This window comes from Artibeus jamaicensis, unplaced genomic scaffold (genome assembly GCF_021234435.1).
Source record: "Artibeus jamaicensis isolate MK-2021 breed Jamaican fruit bat unplaced genomic scaffold, CSHL_Jam_final contig_558, whole genome shotgun sequence".
Taxonomy (NCBI): Eukaryota; Metazoa; Chordata; class Mammalia; order Chiroptera; family Phyllostomidae; genus Artibeus; species Artibeus jamaicensis.
Window position 1 is genome coordinate 3,082,892 of NW_026521886.1, and position 20,463 is coordinate 3,103,354.

General features: G+C 39.3%; 1 protein-coding gene and 1 pseudogene across 2 annotated transcripts in view; one reads left to right on the forward strand and one right to left on the reverse strand.

Annotated features, from left to right (window-relative positions):
• Window positions 1-5,452: 5,452 nt before the first annotated feature.
• Window positions 5,453-20,463, reverse strand: part of RAB7A (RAB7A, member RAS oncogene family) — a 91,243-nt gene continuing 76,232 nt past the window's right edge. For both annotated transcript variants that reach the window (XM_037131682.2, XM_053670287.1), the window contains 3 exons: window positions 14,901-15,119; window positions 11,185-11,313; window positions 5,453-6,887 (listed from right to left, as the gene is read on the reverse strand). In XM_037131682.2, the coding sequence (XP_036987577.1) occupies window positions 6,792-6,887; window positions 11,185-11,313; window positions 14,901-15,119 (444 nt within the window). In that variant the 3' untranslated portion in view covers window positions 5,453-6,791. The remainder of the gene's footprint in view (window positions 6,888-11,184; window positions 11,314-14,900; window positions 15,120-20,463) is intronic.
• On the forward strand, window positions 11,514-12,112 carry LOC119039037 (ras-related protein Rap-1b-like; annotated as a pseudogene).

Consider the following 20,463-nt stretch of genomic DNA (forward strand, 5'->3'; position numbering starts at 1 on the left):
TCACAACCGAAATAAAAATAGCAACAATTTAAAAACAAAAAAACAACCATTAGTGACAGAAAATTGAACTGTATGGCAGTCTGACAACCAAGGAGTTTCAGTAGACACATTCATCCAGACCAGTAGGAGGGGTGAAGTCAGGGAGCCTGGACAGAGAGGGCTTGGCGGCAAGGCGGCTGGTTGACCTGGGCTCCCAAGGCAGCAGCTGATGGACCCAGGTGGTAGACTGTAGAGGGGCATGGTACGTCCGGTCCCACATTCGAGCACAGATAAACCAGGTAAAACGGGGGAGCGAGACAGACTGCATAACCCAGGGTCCCATAGCAGGGAAATAAAGCCCCAAAACACCAACTGGAAACACCTGTGGGGGTTCAGGTGCCGGGAGAGACTCCCAGCCTCACAGGAGAGTTCATTGGAGAGACCCACAGGCTCCTAGAACATACACAAACCCACCCACACAAGAATCAACACCAGAAGGGCCCAGTCTGCTCGGCAGAAGCAACAGAAAAGTGACTGAAATCCAGCAGAGCTCCCAGCAAGTGCCATTGTTCCCTCAGATCCCTGCCTCACATACCGTGTCACAACCCAGCCCAAGTGAACACCTAAGGCTCCACCCCTCACTACAAAACAGGCTTGTCAAGATTTAAAAAAAAAAAAAAAAAGAGGCTGAAACAGAAGAACTGATCAAAGCTCCAGAAATAATACAACTAAGTGATGAAGAGATAGTCAACCTACCAGATGCACTGGTGGTCAGTATACTCACAGAATCCACTGAATTTGGTTGCAAATTAGATGAAAAAATGAAGGCTACGCTAAGTGAAATGTAGGAAAATGTACAGGGTACCAATAGTGATTGGAAGGAAACTGGGACTCAAATCAGAAGGAAGAAAGAAACAACCAAACAGAAAAGAATGAAGAAACCAGAATTCAAAAAAAATAAGGAGAGGCTTAGGAACTTCCAGGACATCTTTAAACGTTCCAACATTTGAATTATAGGGGTACCAGACAGGAAAGAGGAAGAGCAATGGGTGGAAAAGTTCTCTGAACAAATAACAAAGGAGAACTTCCCCAATCTGGCAAAGGAAACAGACTTCCAGGAAGTCCAGGAAGCTCAGAGAGTCCCAAAGAAGGTGGACCCAAGGAGGAACACACCAAGGCACATCACAATTACATTAGCCAAGATTAAAATGAAGGAGAGAATCCTAGAAGCAGCAAGAGATAAGCAGGCACCTACAAAGGAGTTCCCATCACACCGTCAGCTGATTTCTCAAGAGACCTTAACAGGCAAGAAGGGGCTGGAAAGAAGTTTTGCAAGTCATGAAAGGCAAGGACCTACATCCAAGATTGCTCTATCCAGCAAAGCTTTCATTGAGAATGGAAGGGCAGATAAAGTGCTTTACTCAGATAAGATCAAGTTCAAGGAGGTCATCATCACCAAGCCCTTATTATATAAAATGTTAAAGGGAATTATCTAAGAAAAAGAAGATAAAAAACATGTATAGTAAAATGACAGCAAACTCAGAATTATTAACAATCACACCTTAAAACAAAAAGAAAAACAAACTAAGCAAACAACTAGAACAGGAACAGAACCACAGAAATGGAGATTACATGTAGTGTTAGCAACAGGGGAGTAGGAGGAGGAGAAAGAGGGAGAAGGTACAGAGAATAAGTAGCATAGATGGTAGGTAGAAAATACACAGGGGGAGAGTAAGAATACTATGGGAAATGTAGAAGCTAAAGAACTTATAAGTATGACACATGGACATGAACTAAATGTGAAGAATGTGGGTGGGAGAGGGTGTGCAATGTGGATGGGAGTGAAGGGGGAAATAGAAAACTGTAATAGCATAATCAATAAACTATATTAAGAATAATTACCAATTTGGTAGTTCTTTAATAATGCATGCTGATATGACAGCTGGCAAAATATAATCTAACAAAACTGTTTCAAATGAAATTAAAGACAACTAAACACTATTAGTAAGAGCCATCTTATAGAAAAATCCAAAGGAACATTTTGGCCAATCCCAATAACTAGACAACCAAATTATAACAGATACAAAAATAAACTCAAAATGGATTAAAGGCTTAAATGTAAATCTTGACACCATAAAAATCCTAGAAGAAATCATAGGCAATAACATCTTGGACATTTCTTTTTCTGTTTAATTTTTTTATTGTTTATTGATTTTTATGTAGCTAGAGTACCATCGATTTGTTCTTTCTCTCATTTATGGTTTCACTGGTTGATTCTTGTAGTGCCCTGACTGGGAACTGAACCTGCAACCTTGGCATATGGGGACAATACTCTAACCAAGAGCTACCTGGCCGGGGCTCAGACATCTATTGTAGCAATATTTTTTCTGATGTTATCTCCTCGGGCAAGGAAAAAGAAAAAGTTAAAAAATGGGAGATCATCAAATTAAATAGTTTCTGCACAGCAAAGGAAACAAAATGAAAACACAACCACTGAATGGGTGAACATAAAAGGGGTTGTTATCCAAATTTATAAAGAACTTAGAAAACTCAACACCAAAACTCAAACCAAAAAAGAAGGAAATCCAATTTAAAAAATGGACAAAAGTCCTGAATAGACAGTTCTCCAAAAAGGACATACAAATGGCCAACATTTGACATATGTTCCAGTCACTAATCATTAGAGAAACTCAAATCCACAGTTATCACCTCATACCTAACCATTAATAAAGGCTATCATTAATAAATCAACAAACAGTCAGTGTTGGTGAGAATGTGGAGAAAAGGGAACCCTTGTGCAATGTTGGTGGGAATGAATACTGGTACAGCCACTGTGGAAACAATATGGAGTTTCCTAAAAAATAAAAAATGGAACTGCCTATGACCCAGCAATTCCACTTGGGGGAATGCATCTGATACATACCACTATGTTCATCACATTATTTAACATTATTTATAATAGCCAAGCAGATGAGTGAATAAAAAAGCTGTGGTACATTTACACAAAGTACTACTACCCAGCCATTAAAAAAAAAAAAAAAAAAAAAAAAGGAACTCTCACCTTTTGTGACATCATGGATGGCCTTGGAGATTATTATAAGTGAAATAAGCCAGTCAGAGAATGACAAATACCATATGACTTACTTTATATGTGGAATCTAATAAACAAAATAAACTAACAAAGTAGAAAGACTCACAGATATAGAGTATGGACTCACAGCTGTCAGGGTAAGGGGAGTTGAGGAGCTGGGTGGAAAAGAAGGAATTAAGCAAAGCAAAAAAAAAAAAAAAGAAAGAAAGAAAAAAGAACTGACACAGACAACAGTATGGTGATTACCAGAGGGAAAGTGGAGGTAGAAGTAGAAAACAGTAAAAGGGGTAATAAATAGTGACAGATTTGACTTTGGGTGGTGAATGCATAATGCAATATACAGATGATGTGTTATAGAACTGTACATTTGAAACTTGTATAATTTTATTAACCAATGTCACCCCAACAATTTTTTAAAAAAGAACTTTGAAGTGTTCATTATAGTAGCCCTTGTATTAGGCAAAAACTCTAAAAGCTCAAACCTCCCCTATTGTTTAATGTATTTATATATTTGTAAGAGTAGCTAAATTATGAATTTTCATAACAAGGATAATGCAGAAAATATTAACTTCGGTAGTTTCTAAGCCTCTCATATAATTAATTTTTTTGCATAAAATAAATAAACAGGAAAAAAAAACAAACTTTGCTAGTGAAACCAACTTGGTCCTGGATTCCTCATAGTTTGTTAAACTAAATGGAGACGAAGGTAGACACAGCAGATGGTATTTCACATTCATACTGTGAAGAGTGAGTCTAGATTAAACTAAGGATTACTAATGAAATGAATCTGTTTTAGTGCAACAAATTCATTTCCAGACATTTTCAAATGCAACTTATTATTTCTTAGAGCAAAGTGAGATGTTCTACAGATGGCTCTGTAAACAGCGCCAAGACACATCTGTCTCAATTCACATTCTTTCTGGGAGACAGGGCAAATTCAATGAACCTAAAGAGTATAACTGAAAAGAAACCTTACTGCTTGTGAGGCAAATGAACTTATTTCTTTCAAAATCACATGGGTATTGTGAATCTAAGTAGGGCTATGGAAAAAGTTACTGTGTTAGTGCAGACTTTAGTCTCAGCTATTGCTTACTGTAGATAAATCAAATTTTGATGAACACAGTAAATATGTGTACCACTTAGGTATACACGATGAAATCAAGATCAGCCAGACATTGGGCTGACGGCATACTAAACTAACAGAGTTTGGGGAGTAAGTTTGTCCAAGTAGGGTTTAATGTTTATTTCAAAGTCAGGATTAAGAATAGAGTTAGCTTTAAGGTCATTTCAAAGGGACCACATTTACAGGATGACTGTCACTGACAAGATGAGGGTGAAGATTAGAGTCAAGTTCAGTGTAAGATCAAGATTAAAATTAGACTGAGTTATTACTGGGATCATGGCCACTTACAAGGTTCTATTCAATCTTATTTCAAGATAAAGCTGGTTAGGATGATCATCGGCTTTAGGATGACGGTCAATATCAGAAGTCTACTTCCATGTTACATTCAAGGTTAGAACCAGAAGAACAGATCACAGGTACATTAGCCTGGTTACAGAGGTGAGCATCGGGCAGAGTCCACAAACCGTGGCCCAGTCACTAGGCTCCAAGTTGGAGAGGACTCTGCTTCTCTAGAAGCCAAACATAACACCAATTAGACCCAACTGAGGGAGTGAGATAGAGGAGATTTAAGCCACACATTCCTGGGTGGGATTGTAGTCGTGAGCTTCTAAGAATGCCATTTTTAATGCGCAAGTATGAGCCAAGAGCAGGTGCAAAGTATGAAACCAACTGAGGAGCCTAAGAACTGGAAATGTAGAAACTGTAGCAAAGTAGAATCCAAGAGCTATGTCAACAGGACATTTCTGCAAAACCTATACCCACCCACTAACTGAAACTAATATTTTATAAATTAGTTCTAAGTGGCATCTATTCATTTGCAGTTGGTGCCTTATATATATGTTGAAATACAGGTAACCTGCTGCCAAATTTTTCTCTCCTGTGAAAAATCAGAAATCCAGAACTGGAAATATCTAAGTACCAGCAACTACAACAATTAAAAAACAACATAACACAAAGGCCACTCATAGGTTGTGTATGGCCTATAGGTCACCAGCAGTTTGTGGTTACTTCTCTAAAGGGACAATGTGTTCTCCATTCAGGGTTCCCACCTCCCCAATACCATAATTAGTTAAAAAGACATAAGACAAAAACAAACTAGGACAGATACCCAGAGCTGAATATGAGAAAGACTTTCCGCCTAGAAGCACCACATGTGCCCAGTTACGGAGGGCTCTTTTGCTTAATAAAGCACTGGTTATGATTAGCTAACATGAGGTCTACTGAGCCAATGGTCTGGAAGAAGGAAAAAAGGCAGATGATCTTTGCTCGTTACATTTTATTGGCATCACGTTCATCTCTTTACAGAAGAACTCGGCTTACACCCTAGAATGTAGACCTTTGGAAAAGAGGAAAGTGCTTCGTTAAGCAAGCTACAATGCAGGGGCAGATCTTAGGAAGGGTGCAGAACTGCCAGGGTTCCATACCAAAGAAACAGGTTAATTAATAATGGGCAATACTAGAGAGCCTATGGGGAAAGGAAAAAAAGGTGTGCTAGCCTAAGGATACCACAACCCTGAAAGGAGTGCCTTCTAGAACAAAGGTAAAAAACGTGAGGACAGATCTGTTTCAGGAATTTCCTTCTCCTCTTATAAGTAGGATGCTGATCTAATGGGGAGTTTCCAAGTGTGGAACAGGAAAAAATGGGGGGTGATAAGTGAGAATTTTAACAACAGTCATCTATCCACTGCACACACCACTATATTATGCAAATCAACCTTTTGGAAAATTTAGATACAGAAGGGAACTAGACAGTTCTCCCCCTGGAGAGATGAAAAGCTTTTTGGCTCTTAAGTCTTTGATAAAAGGCATACATAATTCTTGTGTCTACTGTACAGAATACTGCCTCTAGCTGAATTTCTGAATTCTGAGTTGCTAACACTCTGCAATCCAGACAGGGTTCAACCCTCCATCTTACATGCCTGCACTACAGGACTTAAACACATAATCCAAGAATTTCTTACACTAATTTATACATTTTTAATTGGTTGCATATATTAACATGTACTATAAGATTCTTTTCTAAGAAGCATTACATAATAAATGGATACTGTAAAAAGATCTGATTAGTTAAAAGTAACAAGCATTAACAGATACATACAAAACTCAGCCTGATCAGACTGGGTATGAGCCTGTAATGAAGCATAGGGCACCAGCCTTCCCAAGTGATAGCCTTCACAAGAGGGGGGTGGGGATGGGGTAAAAAGATCACAAGACCCTTACAAAATTCAGATAACTAATTAGACACAGATTAACTGTAAACAGTTGCCTCTCCCTGGTGAGCAAAAATAATAAGCTTCTGATGCCAACTCTACACCAGAACAATTTCTACAGCTGGCCCATCCTACTGCCACACGAGGGCTGATAGTGTGTGGGTGGGCATAACCTGATGGACCCATCGCATTCCTGGGCTGCTGGAGTCTGTCTGCTTGTGTAAGATCTGTGTGTGGAGGGGTGAGTGTGTTTGGTGGGGTTTCTTTTGGCAGCTAGATATGAAAAATCACTTTATGTTTTGTCTGAAAAAGGAAAGGAGAATTTGTGTTGGAAGGCCTAAGTGTGTTCTCGGTTTGTGAAGGGCTCTGTGCTCTGCTCACTCCCCATTCAGCAACTACAGCTTTCTGCCGAGGCTTTGGCCCGGTCGTTCTTGTCCAGTTTGATGGGTTCAGGAAATTCATTGTACAGCTCCACCTCCGTTTCCTGGACAAGGAGAGAGACAAAAAGGTTTGTTACTCAGGGCATAGGGAAATTCCCGTGGCACACTCCCACTCAGGCTTAGTAGGTAGTGAGTGGGGACAGACCTAGCAGTAAAGGAAAGGCTCTGGCAGAATCAACCCTCAAAGGCTGAGCAAGAGGAAGAAAGGTGTTATGGTAATTCTAGGACAATGCGAAGAGAAATTGAACAGGAAAAACAGCAACTGAAACTGAGCAATAAGGACAGAAGCTGACTCATGCTCTGTATCAGATGGCAATCTGGTGGCTTAGAGATGACAGCCAGTTCACAAATGCTTTCAGTATGGTCCACATAGTCACCAATACTTTAAAAAAAAGAAGTCAGACTTTACATGGCCTGGATTTTCAGCAACTCTTACCATTTCCAGAGGCAAGAGTGAGCTGAAGATGAGTGTTTCTGCCTCTCAGTTACAAAACATTCCTCTGGTCCCCTATTTGCCACTCATTCTTCTGAACTTAGGGTCTATTTTCCTTCCCCCACCCCCAAAGATTTAGGAGAGTTTCATTTCCAAATGCTGAATGCTTAGAAACCAGCTGTGGATGAATTTTATCACCATCTGTAGTAAGAGATCACAGGAGATAGGCTCTGAGAGTTTAGTGTAACTTTTGCAATTAACATTTTCCCAGTGAGGAGAGGATTTCTACTTCCTGGTGTACAAAACCAATTTATCACTTGGATACCGAGTACCTATGTGTCAGGAACTGTTCTAGGATTTGCAGATTGAAGCAAATGTTTCTATTAATTAAAAGTTCTCTAGGAAGAATTATTCCATTCACAGTAGCTATAAAAGTAAAAGCCTGTAGGAATAATACTTTTTAAAACTAGCTCCCCATCTCCATATGACACCCTCAACCCTTGCTAACCATTCTTCTACTCTCTTAATAGTTGCCCATTTTGGACATCTCATTTGATGGGTATTTATTTGGGCTATTTCCACTTTTTGGCTATTACAAATAATGCTGTTATAAACATTTGTGTACAAGTTTTTGTGTAAACCTGTTTTCGTAGGTACACACTTAGGAGTAGAGTTGTTGGGTCATATGATTACTCTATGTTTACATTTTTGAGGAACTGTTTGTTTTCCAAAGTGGCTTCACCACTTTACATGTCCACCAAGCACCTAGGAATATATTTGATATGAAAGGCAAAGGATCTTAAAAAATTATAAAGTCTTATTGAAGAATATAACACAAGACCTAAAATAATAGCTTTTACTGATTGAATGTTTGTATCCTTCCAAAATTCATATGTTGAAGTTCTAATGCCACAGTGTGGCTCTATTTGGATTAAGAAAGTAATTAAGGTTAAAACACATAAGGGTGGGACCCTGATCTGACATGATTAGTATATACTTATAAGAGACACCAGAGAGCTAGCAGTATCCTATCTCTCCCCAGCCTCTGCATGTTCACACAGAGGAAAGGCCACATGAGGACATAGGAAGAAGCAGCAGTCTGCAAGAGATGAGGAGAAACAGAATTTGCTGGCACCTTGATTATGGACTTCTGACCTCTAGACTGAGAGAAAATAAAATATTGTTGTTTAAGCTACCCAGTCTGTACTTTGTTATGGTTCCCAAAGAATACTAATACAATAGCTATAATGCAATTCCAATCAGAATCTCAATTAGGTTTTATTTTGGAGAAGGGTAAGGAAAGAAAAAGATAGAACTAAAATAAAATTCTTAGTTTTAGTCTAAATGGAAGATAAATCAAAACAGTGAGTAAAAAAATATAAGTAGGCCCTGACTAGGTGCCTCAGTTGGCTGGAGTACTGTCTTTTGCACTAAAAGGTTGCGAGTTTTATCCCTGCTTGGGGTAAATATGGAAGGCAACCAATCGATGTTTCTTTCTCTCTGACGCCTGCCTCTCTCTCTCTTTGCCCCCTCTCCCCCCAAAATAAAAAAAACATACCCTCACATGAGGATTTAAAATGCACACACAGGAATAGTGAGGGGAGACTCATAGAGTATGATGGTCACATCATACTCTAAAGGTAGTCAAATCTATTCTAGGCCAGGAACAGATAAGTTACCAGGTAAGACTGGAAATAGATCCCAATATACATGAACATTTAATATAACAGAGTACTGTTTCAACCTGGTAGGGAAAATTGTTTATTTAGCACATAGTTATAATATTTGAAATAACTGGCCATCCCTCTGAAAGAAAAAGATGAGTCCCTATTTCCTGACATAAACCAAAATAAATGCCAGCTGAATTAAACAGCACATAATCTAGATCTAGGAAATCCAGAAATTTAAAATGGCATAGACTAAAAAATAACTTTTTTTACAAGATTTCATTTATTTTTACAAAGAGGGGAAGTGAGGGCAAAGAAACAAAGAGGGGAAGAGAGGGAGAGAAACAGATGTCTGAGAGAAACACTGATCCGTTTCTTCTCACATGCCCCCAACCAGGGACCCAGCCCACAACCTACATGTGTGCTGTGACTGGGAATTGGCGGCCCCCTTCAGTTTGGGGATGATGTCCAACCAACTGAGCCACACTAGTCAGGGCAAATATACTATTTTCTATGGCCAAAGTATATATATATAAAGACAGCAGCCATGGCCAGACAGATCAGTTGATTAGACCATCATCCCAATACCCCAAGGTTGTGGGTTCTATCCCCAGTCAGTACACAGACAATAATCAACCAATAAATAAGTGGAAGAACAAACCAATGTTTCTCAAAAAAAAAAAAATCAATGAAAAAATTTTGACATAAGACAGCAGAGTTAGAAAAGCACTTGCAATACAGATGAAGTTAATTTTAGCTCACAAAGAGCTCATGAGAACTGAGAGGTGCCCAGGCAAGTGCTATGTATTGGCTATCTACGGCAGAGAAAACTCAAAGACTGACAGAGTGTCAGCAGACTTACAGATGATCCTACCACTTGCTGACAAGAAGTCAAGAGAAAGAAAACTTGCATTGTTGGTGGAATATAAAGTATCACTGCACTTGGGGAAAGTAATCTCGTATCATCTCTTAAAAATACACACACCTTTCAATACAAGAATCTCACTCCCCAGAGGCTAGCTTATAGAAATAAAAGCGTTATAAAGCAGCTATAGAAAGAGTAATATTCAAAGAGAAAAACTGTTAGGGTGATGGCAGTCAACTCCCCATACATATTTAGTTTTACATGCAATTACGAAAAACACACTAGGTGTGAGGGTGGGTTAAATGCAGAGGGAAAGAGGAAGGCAAAAATGACTTAAGTCTACATCCTGGTCAGTTCCTTCCCATTGTATCAAAATTTCTCAGTGGGGAATCTCCTGGAATTTTGGGTGGACCAATTCTTTGGCTAAAGTTGTCCTTTTTCATTATAGAACACTTGGTGCAGCCCCCATCCTTGAAACAACCCATTCCAAGTTTCTCCTGCCTACAGGCCCAGATGCCCTATCCCACTGAGAACCACCACCTTCTAAACACTGTTTCCTGGAGCTAGCAGACCTGGTTGGCCCTTTACAATCATTATGTGCTCCCTGAAATGTTCTTTGCATCCCTGACAAGCACCTCACCTCTGAAACCTCCTCAACCCAAATCTGACTACCACAGACGACTGACAATGCCTCATAACTTGCCTTAACTCACTGGCTCTGGCAGAGCTGCTAAATACCCCAATATCCAAAAAGCCTTCAACTCACACATGCCAACAAGTACCTTTCTGTTTGTGAACAACTGGGTGAGCACAAGAAAGAAAATACAGGAACATTTTATTCAAGGAATACAGTTCCTAGAGCTTCTGGTTAACTTTCTGATGACAAAAGTATTAAGTTCATCTCATTTAACACGCACGACCTCTTTGTAAGCTGGTATTCTCAGTTTTCAAATGAGGGGATAAAATCTTCTTTATGATTAAAAAAAAAAAAACCCCTAGAGCTAATGATGGGTAGTAGAGCTGAAATCAGAATTCAAGTTTATCCTTTTAATAAACAGAAGGAGCGATCTGACCAGGGACCTCCTAATGGCAGGATCTCCTTAGTATCCAAATAAAATAAGAACACGCCCAGTCAAACAAGGGCAGCCTCAGTTGAAGTCTTCACTGCCCTGCATCATTCAGTTTATTCACCAACAAGTTGAAGTTCTAGAAGCTTTAGCAGAATGTGCCATTGTCTTCCCAGATAAACATACAGGTTTTCTGGCTACATGGAAAACAAAGTCAGCTAGGAAAGAAAATTAAGAATAAGGAAACCAGGAAGGGGCTAGGTCAATGGTTAGTCACCACAGGGAGCCAGACAGCTGCCAGGGACCCACCTGTTTAAGTGCATTCCGTGCAATTGTCTGGAATGCCTGCTCCACGTTGATGGCCTCCTTGGCACTGGTCTCAAAGTAGGGAATGTTGTTTTTGCTGTAGCACCAGGCCTGTGCTCGTTTTGTGGCCACCTAGAACAGGAAGCAAGGTGCATGTGTGCTCATAACAGAAGCAGCTAGCCAGGCATATAAACCAGCCAGATTGGTGGCAGCGCAGGACCACCCTGGCACCAGAAACAGCTACCGAGAGGGAATGTGAGGCGCAGAGTGAGGCTGTCTATAGAGACCCAGTGATAGTTTGAGAGGTACTAGGCTTTTGACAAGTTTGCACCATGCGTGAGCATAAGCTAATCATTCTTGGCTCGGTTTGGAAAATATGCACAGACTGTACAGTTTGTTCAAAGAATTTTTGTTGAAAAATGTAATCCTAAAATAGAAGATTCTTATAGAAAGGTTGAAATAGAGGCACAACAGTGTATGTTTGAAATCTTGGACACTGCAGGAAGAGAACAATTTATAGCAATGAGAGATCTGTACATAAAAAGTGGACAAGACTTTGCATTAGTTTATTCCATAACAGCACAGTCCACATTTAATGATTTACAAGGTCTGAGAGTACAGATTCTTCAAGTTAAAGACACTAATGATGTTCCAACAATTCTGGTTGGTAGTAAGTGTGAGTTGGAAGGTGAAAGAGTTGTAGGAAAGGAACAAGGTCAAAATCTAGCAAGACTGTGCTAGGAACAGTCTAGGAACAACTGTGCATTCTTAGAATCCGCTGCAAAATCAAAAATAAATGTTAATGAGATCTTTTATGACTTAATATGTCAAATCACCAGAAAAACCCCAGTACCTGGGAAGGCCTGCAAAAAGTCATGTCAGCTGCTTTAATATACTAAATGTATTGTGGCTCTGAGCCAGGGCTGAAAAACTGTTGCCCAATTCAACAGTGCCAGTATTACAACTTTGTTTAAACCTACCAACATCTTTAATGGACTTTCTGTGATAGTATCCTGTAAGAGGCAGATGAAAGCTACTACATCAGTTTTATACATTCTAATCACTTTGCAGTATCAGAAGAGAGAATTTTACTTATATAATAGTCCTAGAGTACTATTTATTTATATAATAGTCCTAGAGTATGCAGCTGGTAAAACCAGACCCTATAATCCAGTATTCCTGCTAAGACACATTTTCACCCATCACTGCTGTACAAGTATGAAAATGGTATACCGTATACTTTAACATGCCCCATACTTTTGTATTGGAGAGTAAAATAATGTAAATCACTATTTTGAATAAAGCACCACTATTTTAGAATAAAAAAGGAAGTCCGAGGAGCTCCTACACAGACTACTCCAGATAACTTCACTTCTTTGATACTTGTAGCTTACTGCAATTTTTTTTAAACCAAGGTCACTATAATTGTACTGTAAAAATAAGCACTTTAACACAGCTACACAGTTTTTTTAATTTTTAAAAAACCGTGGAGACAATGATCTTGTCTTTAAAACAACACAGTCCTTTCAGTATAACCACTTAAAGATGTTGCCTGTAATACCTGTTGGGAAGGAAATGTGCAGATTTTTCAAATCTATTATGTTTCCTTTTTTGTTTACATATGGAAGTGTTTATAGTTATATGTACAGTGGGGGTCTACAAAAAGTTAAAAATAATAGTGTTTTAAAACAATTTTTAAATTGATTTAACAATTTTCATAAATCATTTTCAGGCTTCTGGAGCTATAGATTCTCACTGTGAATCCCTTGCTTGCTCATACATAAGTATATTTGAAATACCAAATATATACATTTAGTATTTTCGTCTGTTGTTTCACATGTGTACTGTTTCAGCTGAGATGTTAAATGGTGGATGAGTACTGTGGATGTGAAAGTGGAAAGTAATTTTAATCATCTAGAATTGATCACAATGAGTAAGTTGCAATAACTATGGCTGTTTTATTTAACAATCCAACAGGGACCCACAGTATTTAAATTGACCAACCTAATGTTACAACTACTTAGACATGACCAAATGCAAACTAAAAGCCCTAATTAAAGTGGTGTAATTTTATATTACTTAGCATCAGTAGTTCAATGAATTTGGATTCCCATGCAAGGGTTTGCATTATTAAAAAAAAAGAAGCAGTAGCTAACATTGACTCAATCCTTCCCAGGAAGAATTATTGTCCCTAGTACACATGTAGTGCAGGTGAGAAAACAGACTTCAGGGATGAGGGTATGCAGCAGGTAGGGGATAGGGCCAAGGTCACCCTGCTGGTTATGCAGAGTACAGCTAGAATTCAAACCCAAAGTTCATTCACTGTCTACAACCCACAGCTTTTGATCCTCAGCTACACATAAAGCAGCTTGTGAAGAGAATAAGAAGCCAGCCCAGGAAGAAATGAATCCAACCCAGGACGTCAGATGTCCCAGCACAGGAAGTGCCGGACAACTCAGTCTTAGGGTTTGCAGTCTCTTCCCCATTACTGTTAATGTTAGATCACCTGCATCACACACCAAAGTGCCGAAGAATTCTGCAGCTCTCAACAACACCCTCACATATTCTAATTCCTTCCCCTACCCCAGCCCATTTTCAGGTAAAAGAGCAGACTAAGTCACTTAGGAAAGAGAAAAAGAGATCAATGGTCAGAAATAAACCTAGCTATAATTAAGGAACAGTCTATGTTCCCAAGAGAAATGCATATGAAAGTAAAAAAAGAGTAATTTTACTCAAAGCAATCTTCTGCACCATATAGGCAGCTCCTTTGAGGCACTGAGAGAGCACTTAAGAATGATAAAAATCTAACTCCCTCCACTCAGGTGCAGAAAGGGAACTGAGGCTCAGCGGGCAAAGGCAACAAACAGCTCAATATCAGAACCAGCTGGGGATAGGTTAGGGATTTAAACCAGGTCTCCTGGACCCTGGTCCTTAAAGGCTGCTGGCCTGAAGGTAGTTCACACTCTCATTGTACCTTCTAGAGCTATTCTGGGCTTAGCACAGAACCCTTCAAATTCACATGGTAACTTGGAAATAGGTGTCTCATAGAAGAGGAAAATAACAATGGGACAACTAGAAAGCCACCATTTCCCAAACTCTTCCTGGGTGCCAGGGTTTTCATGTGCACTGTTATCTGATCCCAGAGTGTTCTCATTATATGAGTGAAGATTCAGATTCTAAGAAATATTCCCAAATTAAAGGTGCATGAGCCACGTCTTAAATTCAGTTCCAACTTTAAATCTAAAAGACCAAAATGCAAAAAATACAACAAGGCCTCAAGTCAAATTGTTTCACTGGGATAGACCAAGAGGGGTGCCCAGTACAGGCAGCACTACAGAATGGACTTGTTGCTTTGCTGGCATGACTTTAAAGGGAATATCCCTGCAGACATCAATGATCCTATTTTACCACAGGGGAAAGCCAAGATGGTATGCCTTTACTAATTTAGAGCAAGACTCCATTTCCGAAGGCTGAACGGTAAGGTAACTTATTAGCTAACTATTCCCCTGCCCTCAATATGTGAGCACAGAGACATACCATATGGTTATTGGTCCTGAGGCATGTGGCTTTATACCAATCAAAGCTAAAAATAGCACTTGTGATCCCAAACTTAGCTGTCACTTTTAAAAGGACTTTTCTATGATTCAATAGCAATAACCTACATGAGGGCAGGTTTATAAGCGTCCACATCTATGATACCCATCATCTTTAGTACTTACTTGTCTATTTTCAAGGTCAATCTTGTTTCCCAACACCACAAAAGGAAAATTTTCAGGATCTCGAGGACTGGCCTGGATGAGAAACTCATCTCTCCAACTATCAAGGGTTTTGAATGTGTTGGGGGCAGTCACATCAAATACCAGAACACAGCAGTCTGCACCTCTGTAGAAGGCCACACCAAGAGACTGGAACCGTTCCTGTCCTGCTGTGTCCCAGATCTGTGAGAGACAAAAACATTTATTCCTTGGAGTCAGAGCATGCCAGAGGAAATGAGATGGATTATGGGGCCATCCAAAGATAAATGATTTCAGAATTCAGGAAACATATTTCACCAGAGTATCCAAAACAACCCTGACGAATAGCACATGTGTGAGTGCATGCCTCTATGAGGGGTGATACTGAGTATGAACTCTGGAGTGCTAAAAAAATTTTAAATCTTGATCCAAGTGGTGGTCATACAGTAGATATTTATGTAAAATTCACACTATAAACTTAACATTTATGTACTCTGTTAACTTTCTGGGAGGGGGTTATGGAAATATAGGGAGTGGATTTCTCACTAGATTGTATATATTTATCTATACATTTTACAGTATATAGTTCACCCCCCACAACTAGTATGTTCTATTTACACCTCAGTTTAAAAGACAACACAAACGCATTCTAGAGTAGAGATGAAAGTCAGCTTTTATACAAAAGAGCAGATACTAGTGACCAGCTCAAAAAACTTCACCTCATTCACTGCCATCCAAGGTTTAAGAGCAAGGATGGATTTCCTCACTGCCCTAGATCTCTAACAGGGCCTCGCTGGTCAGCCTGGAGAGGTAACTGTCTGGAAGGCTGAAAATGGCAGCATTAAAACCCTCAAAGAAGTCCTGGCCAAATGGCTCAGTTGGTTGGTTGGAGTGTCATCCCATAAACCAAAGGGTCACAGGTTCAATTCCTAATCAGGGCACATGCTTACATTGCAGGTTCAGTCCCGGTTGGAGCACACTCGAGAGGCAAACAATTGACATTTCTCTCCCCCTCTTCCTCTCTCTAAAATCAGTAAGCATGTCCTCAAGTGAGGATTACAGAAAAAAAAAAAAAAGACCCTCCAAGATGATTCAATAAAGTAACATGAACACTGGCTGGTAAGGCTCAATGGACTGAGTGCTAGCCTGCAAACCAAAGGGATGCTGGTTCAGTTCTCAGTCAGAGTACATGCCTGGGTTACAGGGCCAGGTCTGAAGCAGAGGGAATGTGTGAAGCAACCACATATTGATGTTTCTCTTCCTCTCTTTTTCCCTCTCTCTGAAAATACATACATAAAATCTTAAAAGAAAATAAAGCAACATGACTAGACAGGCTGAGCTCTCTCTCGCAGGTGGCCAAAAACAGCCCAGGCTAACTGCAGGTTGGACGGGGTGTCAGTGCTGGGCAGATCATACATCAGCTTTCTTTCGAATAATAATTCCCAGGAGCCCAAAGGTTACTCCTCTGAGAGCATCTCTAAGAAGCCCACCTCAGCCTTTTCGATGTACGTGGCCCTCTATGATCAGTACATGACAATGTGGTTGACCACACTTCTGATGGCAGCAGGAAACCTGACCCTGGCAACCCACTCCATTCCCAAGTAACACCAACCAATACACACACTACTCAGTCTGGGAAGAACCTTTTAAAAATAGGACATGTCCTAGCAGCCATAGGGATTGGCCCTGATTGCAGGAATGGAGCTGGAAGGCTGTTATATAAGGTCTGCATGTGGCATATAGCTCAAACCACTGGGTAAAGAAAGCAACCACTCAAACAACCAGAAGGACGTGACGATGACTACATACACTGTTTTGTCAGACTATAAGACGCACTCCCCCATTTGAGAGGAAAATGGGGTGCAGTAGAGTGAGGTCACAGGAGGCAGGGGCCTCCTACTTTTTTCCTACTCTAAAACCTAGGTGCATCTTATAGTCTGAAGAACATGGTAAGTTTACAACTCAATGAAGACAAATTCAAATCTAATTATTCTACAGGGGACTAAATGCTGCCTTGTGCCCAATAATAAGCAAAGCACATACAGAGTAGGCAAAACAGGATCTCTATGGACAGTAAGATAACCATGAATGGGACTGCCGGTGATATTTGCCCTTGTGGTTTTCTGGTTTTTCAACATTCTACACTGAATGTGTATCTGTTACGGTAGCAAAGTGAACTTTTTCTCATAAAAGGGGACTGAGGTGGAAAGAAAGAAGGAAAGCAGAAAGAAACAACTACTGCTATAAAGAGAAAATAGGGAAGAAAAATTTGAATCCAGGCATGGGCGAATTTAATATAATATTTTTCATTACAGAAATAACACTATTACGTAATTTGGATGAGCAAAGGAAAAAAAACTCAAAAGACTTGGCATCTTCCCAGAGACCATCTTCACTAGCTCATTCTATGCACATTGTGGGGTTTTGCGTAGCTGAAACCTTACACATCACTCTGTATTCTCTCTCATTATCATTACTTTGCCCTACAAAACAACACAGCTTCGGCCCTGGCAACAACTCACATCTTTACCCTGTGAGTTTGTTGTTGCTCAACAAACTAGGAAAAACAAATTCAGTGAACAACTTCATCCCTGCTTTTTTACAAAAACACTGCTGCCAATTTCCCATAATTATAAGTAACTCAATAAGCATTAACACACACAGCCTTTTCTGGATTTCAGATTACTTCTGTAGGATAGAGTCCCAAAAGGAGAACTATTGACAGAACTCTTGGTGGGAAGCACAGGGTATTAGGAACTCAGATGCACAGAGGAGGCAAAGTAAGGAATTCATTTTTTAAAAGCTGGGAAGTTGGGGAGGGAGTTATTCTTACCAAGTTTCCAAAATTAATTTAACTTCAAATTTAGAAGTGTTCTATGGCTGAATTTGATCTTTTAAAATTTTTAATATTTAATTGAAACATATTATATTAAAAACACACCTACTACTCTTAATGGAATAAACACTAACAATGCCATTTTAACACTAGTTTTTAGAAAATAAAATGGTTAACTATTCCGCATAGCATTCCCTGTACTTCCTCCACAGAAGTAAATAGCTCTTGAAGATTTGCTTTACAATAAATAGTATGATCCTATACATCTTTTTGCAACTTGCTTTTTTTCTTTTCCAGAAGTTAACAACTATGTAGTATCCCATTGCCTTAACATACCACACTTTATTCCCTAATCATCTGTTATTTGCAAGGCTGCAATGAGCATCCTTACTACACTTCTCTTCTTTTGAACACATGTAAATTTCTCTAGAACTGGTAGATTGCATATGCTCAACAATGGATAGTAAATTAGTAGTCTCTATATGAAAAAAGCTGCACTAATATAATATATTCCTACTACCAGCCTGCGAATATTCTACCTAATTCTTAGCAAAAGCTGATTTTCAGTCTTTTCCCCATAATTGTACACTTATACTTACATGCTTCAAGAACTTTAGAATAAAATGTAACAAATCACTGTTCAAATACAATAAAGAGTACCTGTGTTATACATTTCAGTAACTTCAGCGAGTCACAGTCCGAATATTTTTGAATTCTGCTTCTAAAATGTCATAACATCCTTATAGTTCCGCTGATGATTATATAGTATTTATTGCTGCTTAGGATCAACAACTTCAAATGATACTTTACACTGAAATGAGATACTTACAGAATTTTATTTTATGTTAAGTTTAATTTTAGTCCCAGAGAAGGTAATGCTGTCTTGAAGGCTTGGACCAGCCCTGGCTAGTGTAGCAGCTCAGTGGATTGAGAGCGGGCCTGCAAACCAGAGGATCGCAATTCGATTCCCAGTCAGGGTACATGCCTGGGTTGCAGGCCAGTTCCCAGCAGGGGACACATGAGAGGCAACCATACATTGATATTTCTCTCCCTCTCTCCTTCCCTTCCCCTCTCTAAAGATAAATAAAATTTTTTAAATCATAAAAAAAAATTAAAAAGGGTTTGGACCAGCTTTTTTTCCCTCTTGGTCTAGGAAGTTCACTTAACAAGAGATACAAAACAACAATGCCTTCGTCTGTGATATTCCATATGAAATCATTTCCAACCAGCATTTTTATCAATTTTCAAGTTTGCTAAGTCCAAACAGCCACCCTTGATATATAACGACACTTGCATAGCCTTATTTTTTCAACAGGCTATAGGTCCACCATATCGTTAAATCTAATGCTCATGGTACAAGAGCCAGTTGGATCAACCCCCCCTGAATCTTGTCCAAAGGGCCAGTTGGGGGTTGTTGTAGTCCTTCTGTCATTTCTCTGTGCCAGTACAAATGCAATCATGGTCTCACAGCATAGCATGCACTTGGAAGCTGCCTTGTCAGGGCTGACATCCCTGATGTATTCATGATCCATTTTATTAAGCACTATTCAATCAGACACTGAAAGTATCTAGAGTCACAAAAAGACCATGGAAATTTCTTTAAGCACACAAAAGCAGGGAAATTTTTCCAACTACACCATTTGATAGGGTGAGAGGGAAGGAAAGGGGAAGGGAGAAACAGAGCAAGCTATTCCCTGCCTAAGGCAGCACTAACTTGCCACATCAGCCTTTTAAATCTGCAACTGCCTAAAGTCAAGCCACTGGACATTAAGGTTTCTTCTGAGAGATGCCTGTTGATATCTGTCCATTGGATACTATTACACATTATCCACATTTTCCCCTGGACTATGGTTTACTATTTTAATTCTTGAAATCTTGTTATTTGGATGTTTTATTTAAAATGCAGTCTCCTACCCAATCCTTGCGACCTGTGCTTTCTCTATTTTAAAGTCCTAAGGTAAAAAACTCTTCATTTTCATTTTTTAAAGTTTTCATTTTGTCTTTTTGCTATCCAGGTCTTCAACCCTCTGGCTACACCCCACCTAAATGGAAAGCCACTGACACAACCTTGTTGACTATGTAACTCCTTCTCCCTTCCCTAGCCTTCTTCAGAGTCCACTTTATATTCAGTGCCCAGTTAGGTGTGCCCTCTGTTCCCTTGATCTGTATACCTATAACAATATCATACCATTTAAATTATTATGGGTTCATAGTAAATTACCTTTATATTGTTCATGATACTTGACTCCATCTAATGTTTACTACTGACTGATTTTTAGCTTCTTCCAGAATAACATAATTAAAAACCCAACAACAGTCACTAATCTTTCTCTACACATTTAAATTACACAGTTCAAATTCTAGTTTCCTTATACTAGTTTGGACATTACATGCTCTTAATATTAGGGTCACAATTCTAAAAATAGACATACACATACTACTCAAGTTTGTCTTAGTTTATCTTATCTCAGACCTTTTCTACTGCCTAAAGTATATCCTTTAGAATTTCCACCACTAAAATTTAGTGATGTACACTTTCATTCTTAGAAGATATTTTCAGTAGGGACAGAATGCTACGCTGACAGTTTTTTTGATAATATATTCCATTAATTGTTGATTTCCATCATTACCATTGACAGTCAAAAGAAATATTGCACCATTCAGGGTCATCTTTTTCCTCTGGCTGCTTTAAAGTGTGTCTCCCCCCCAATT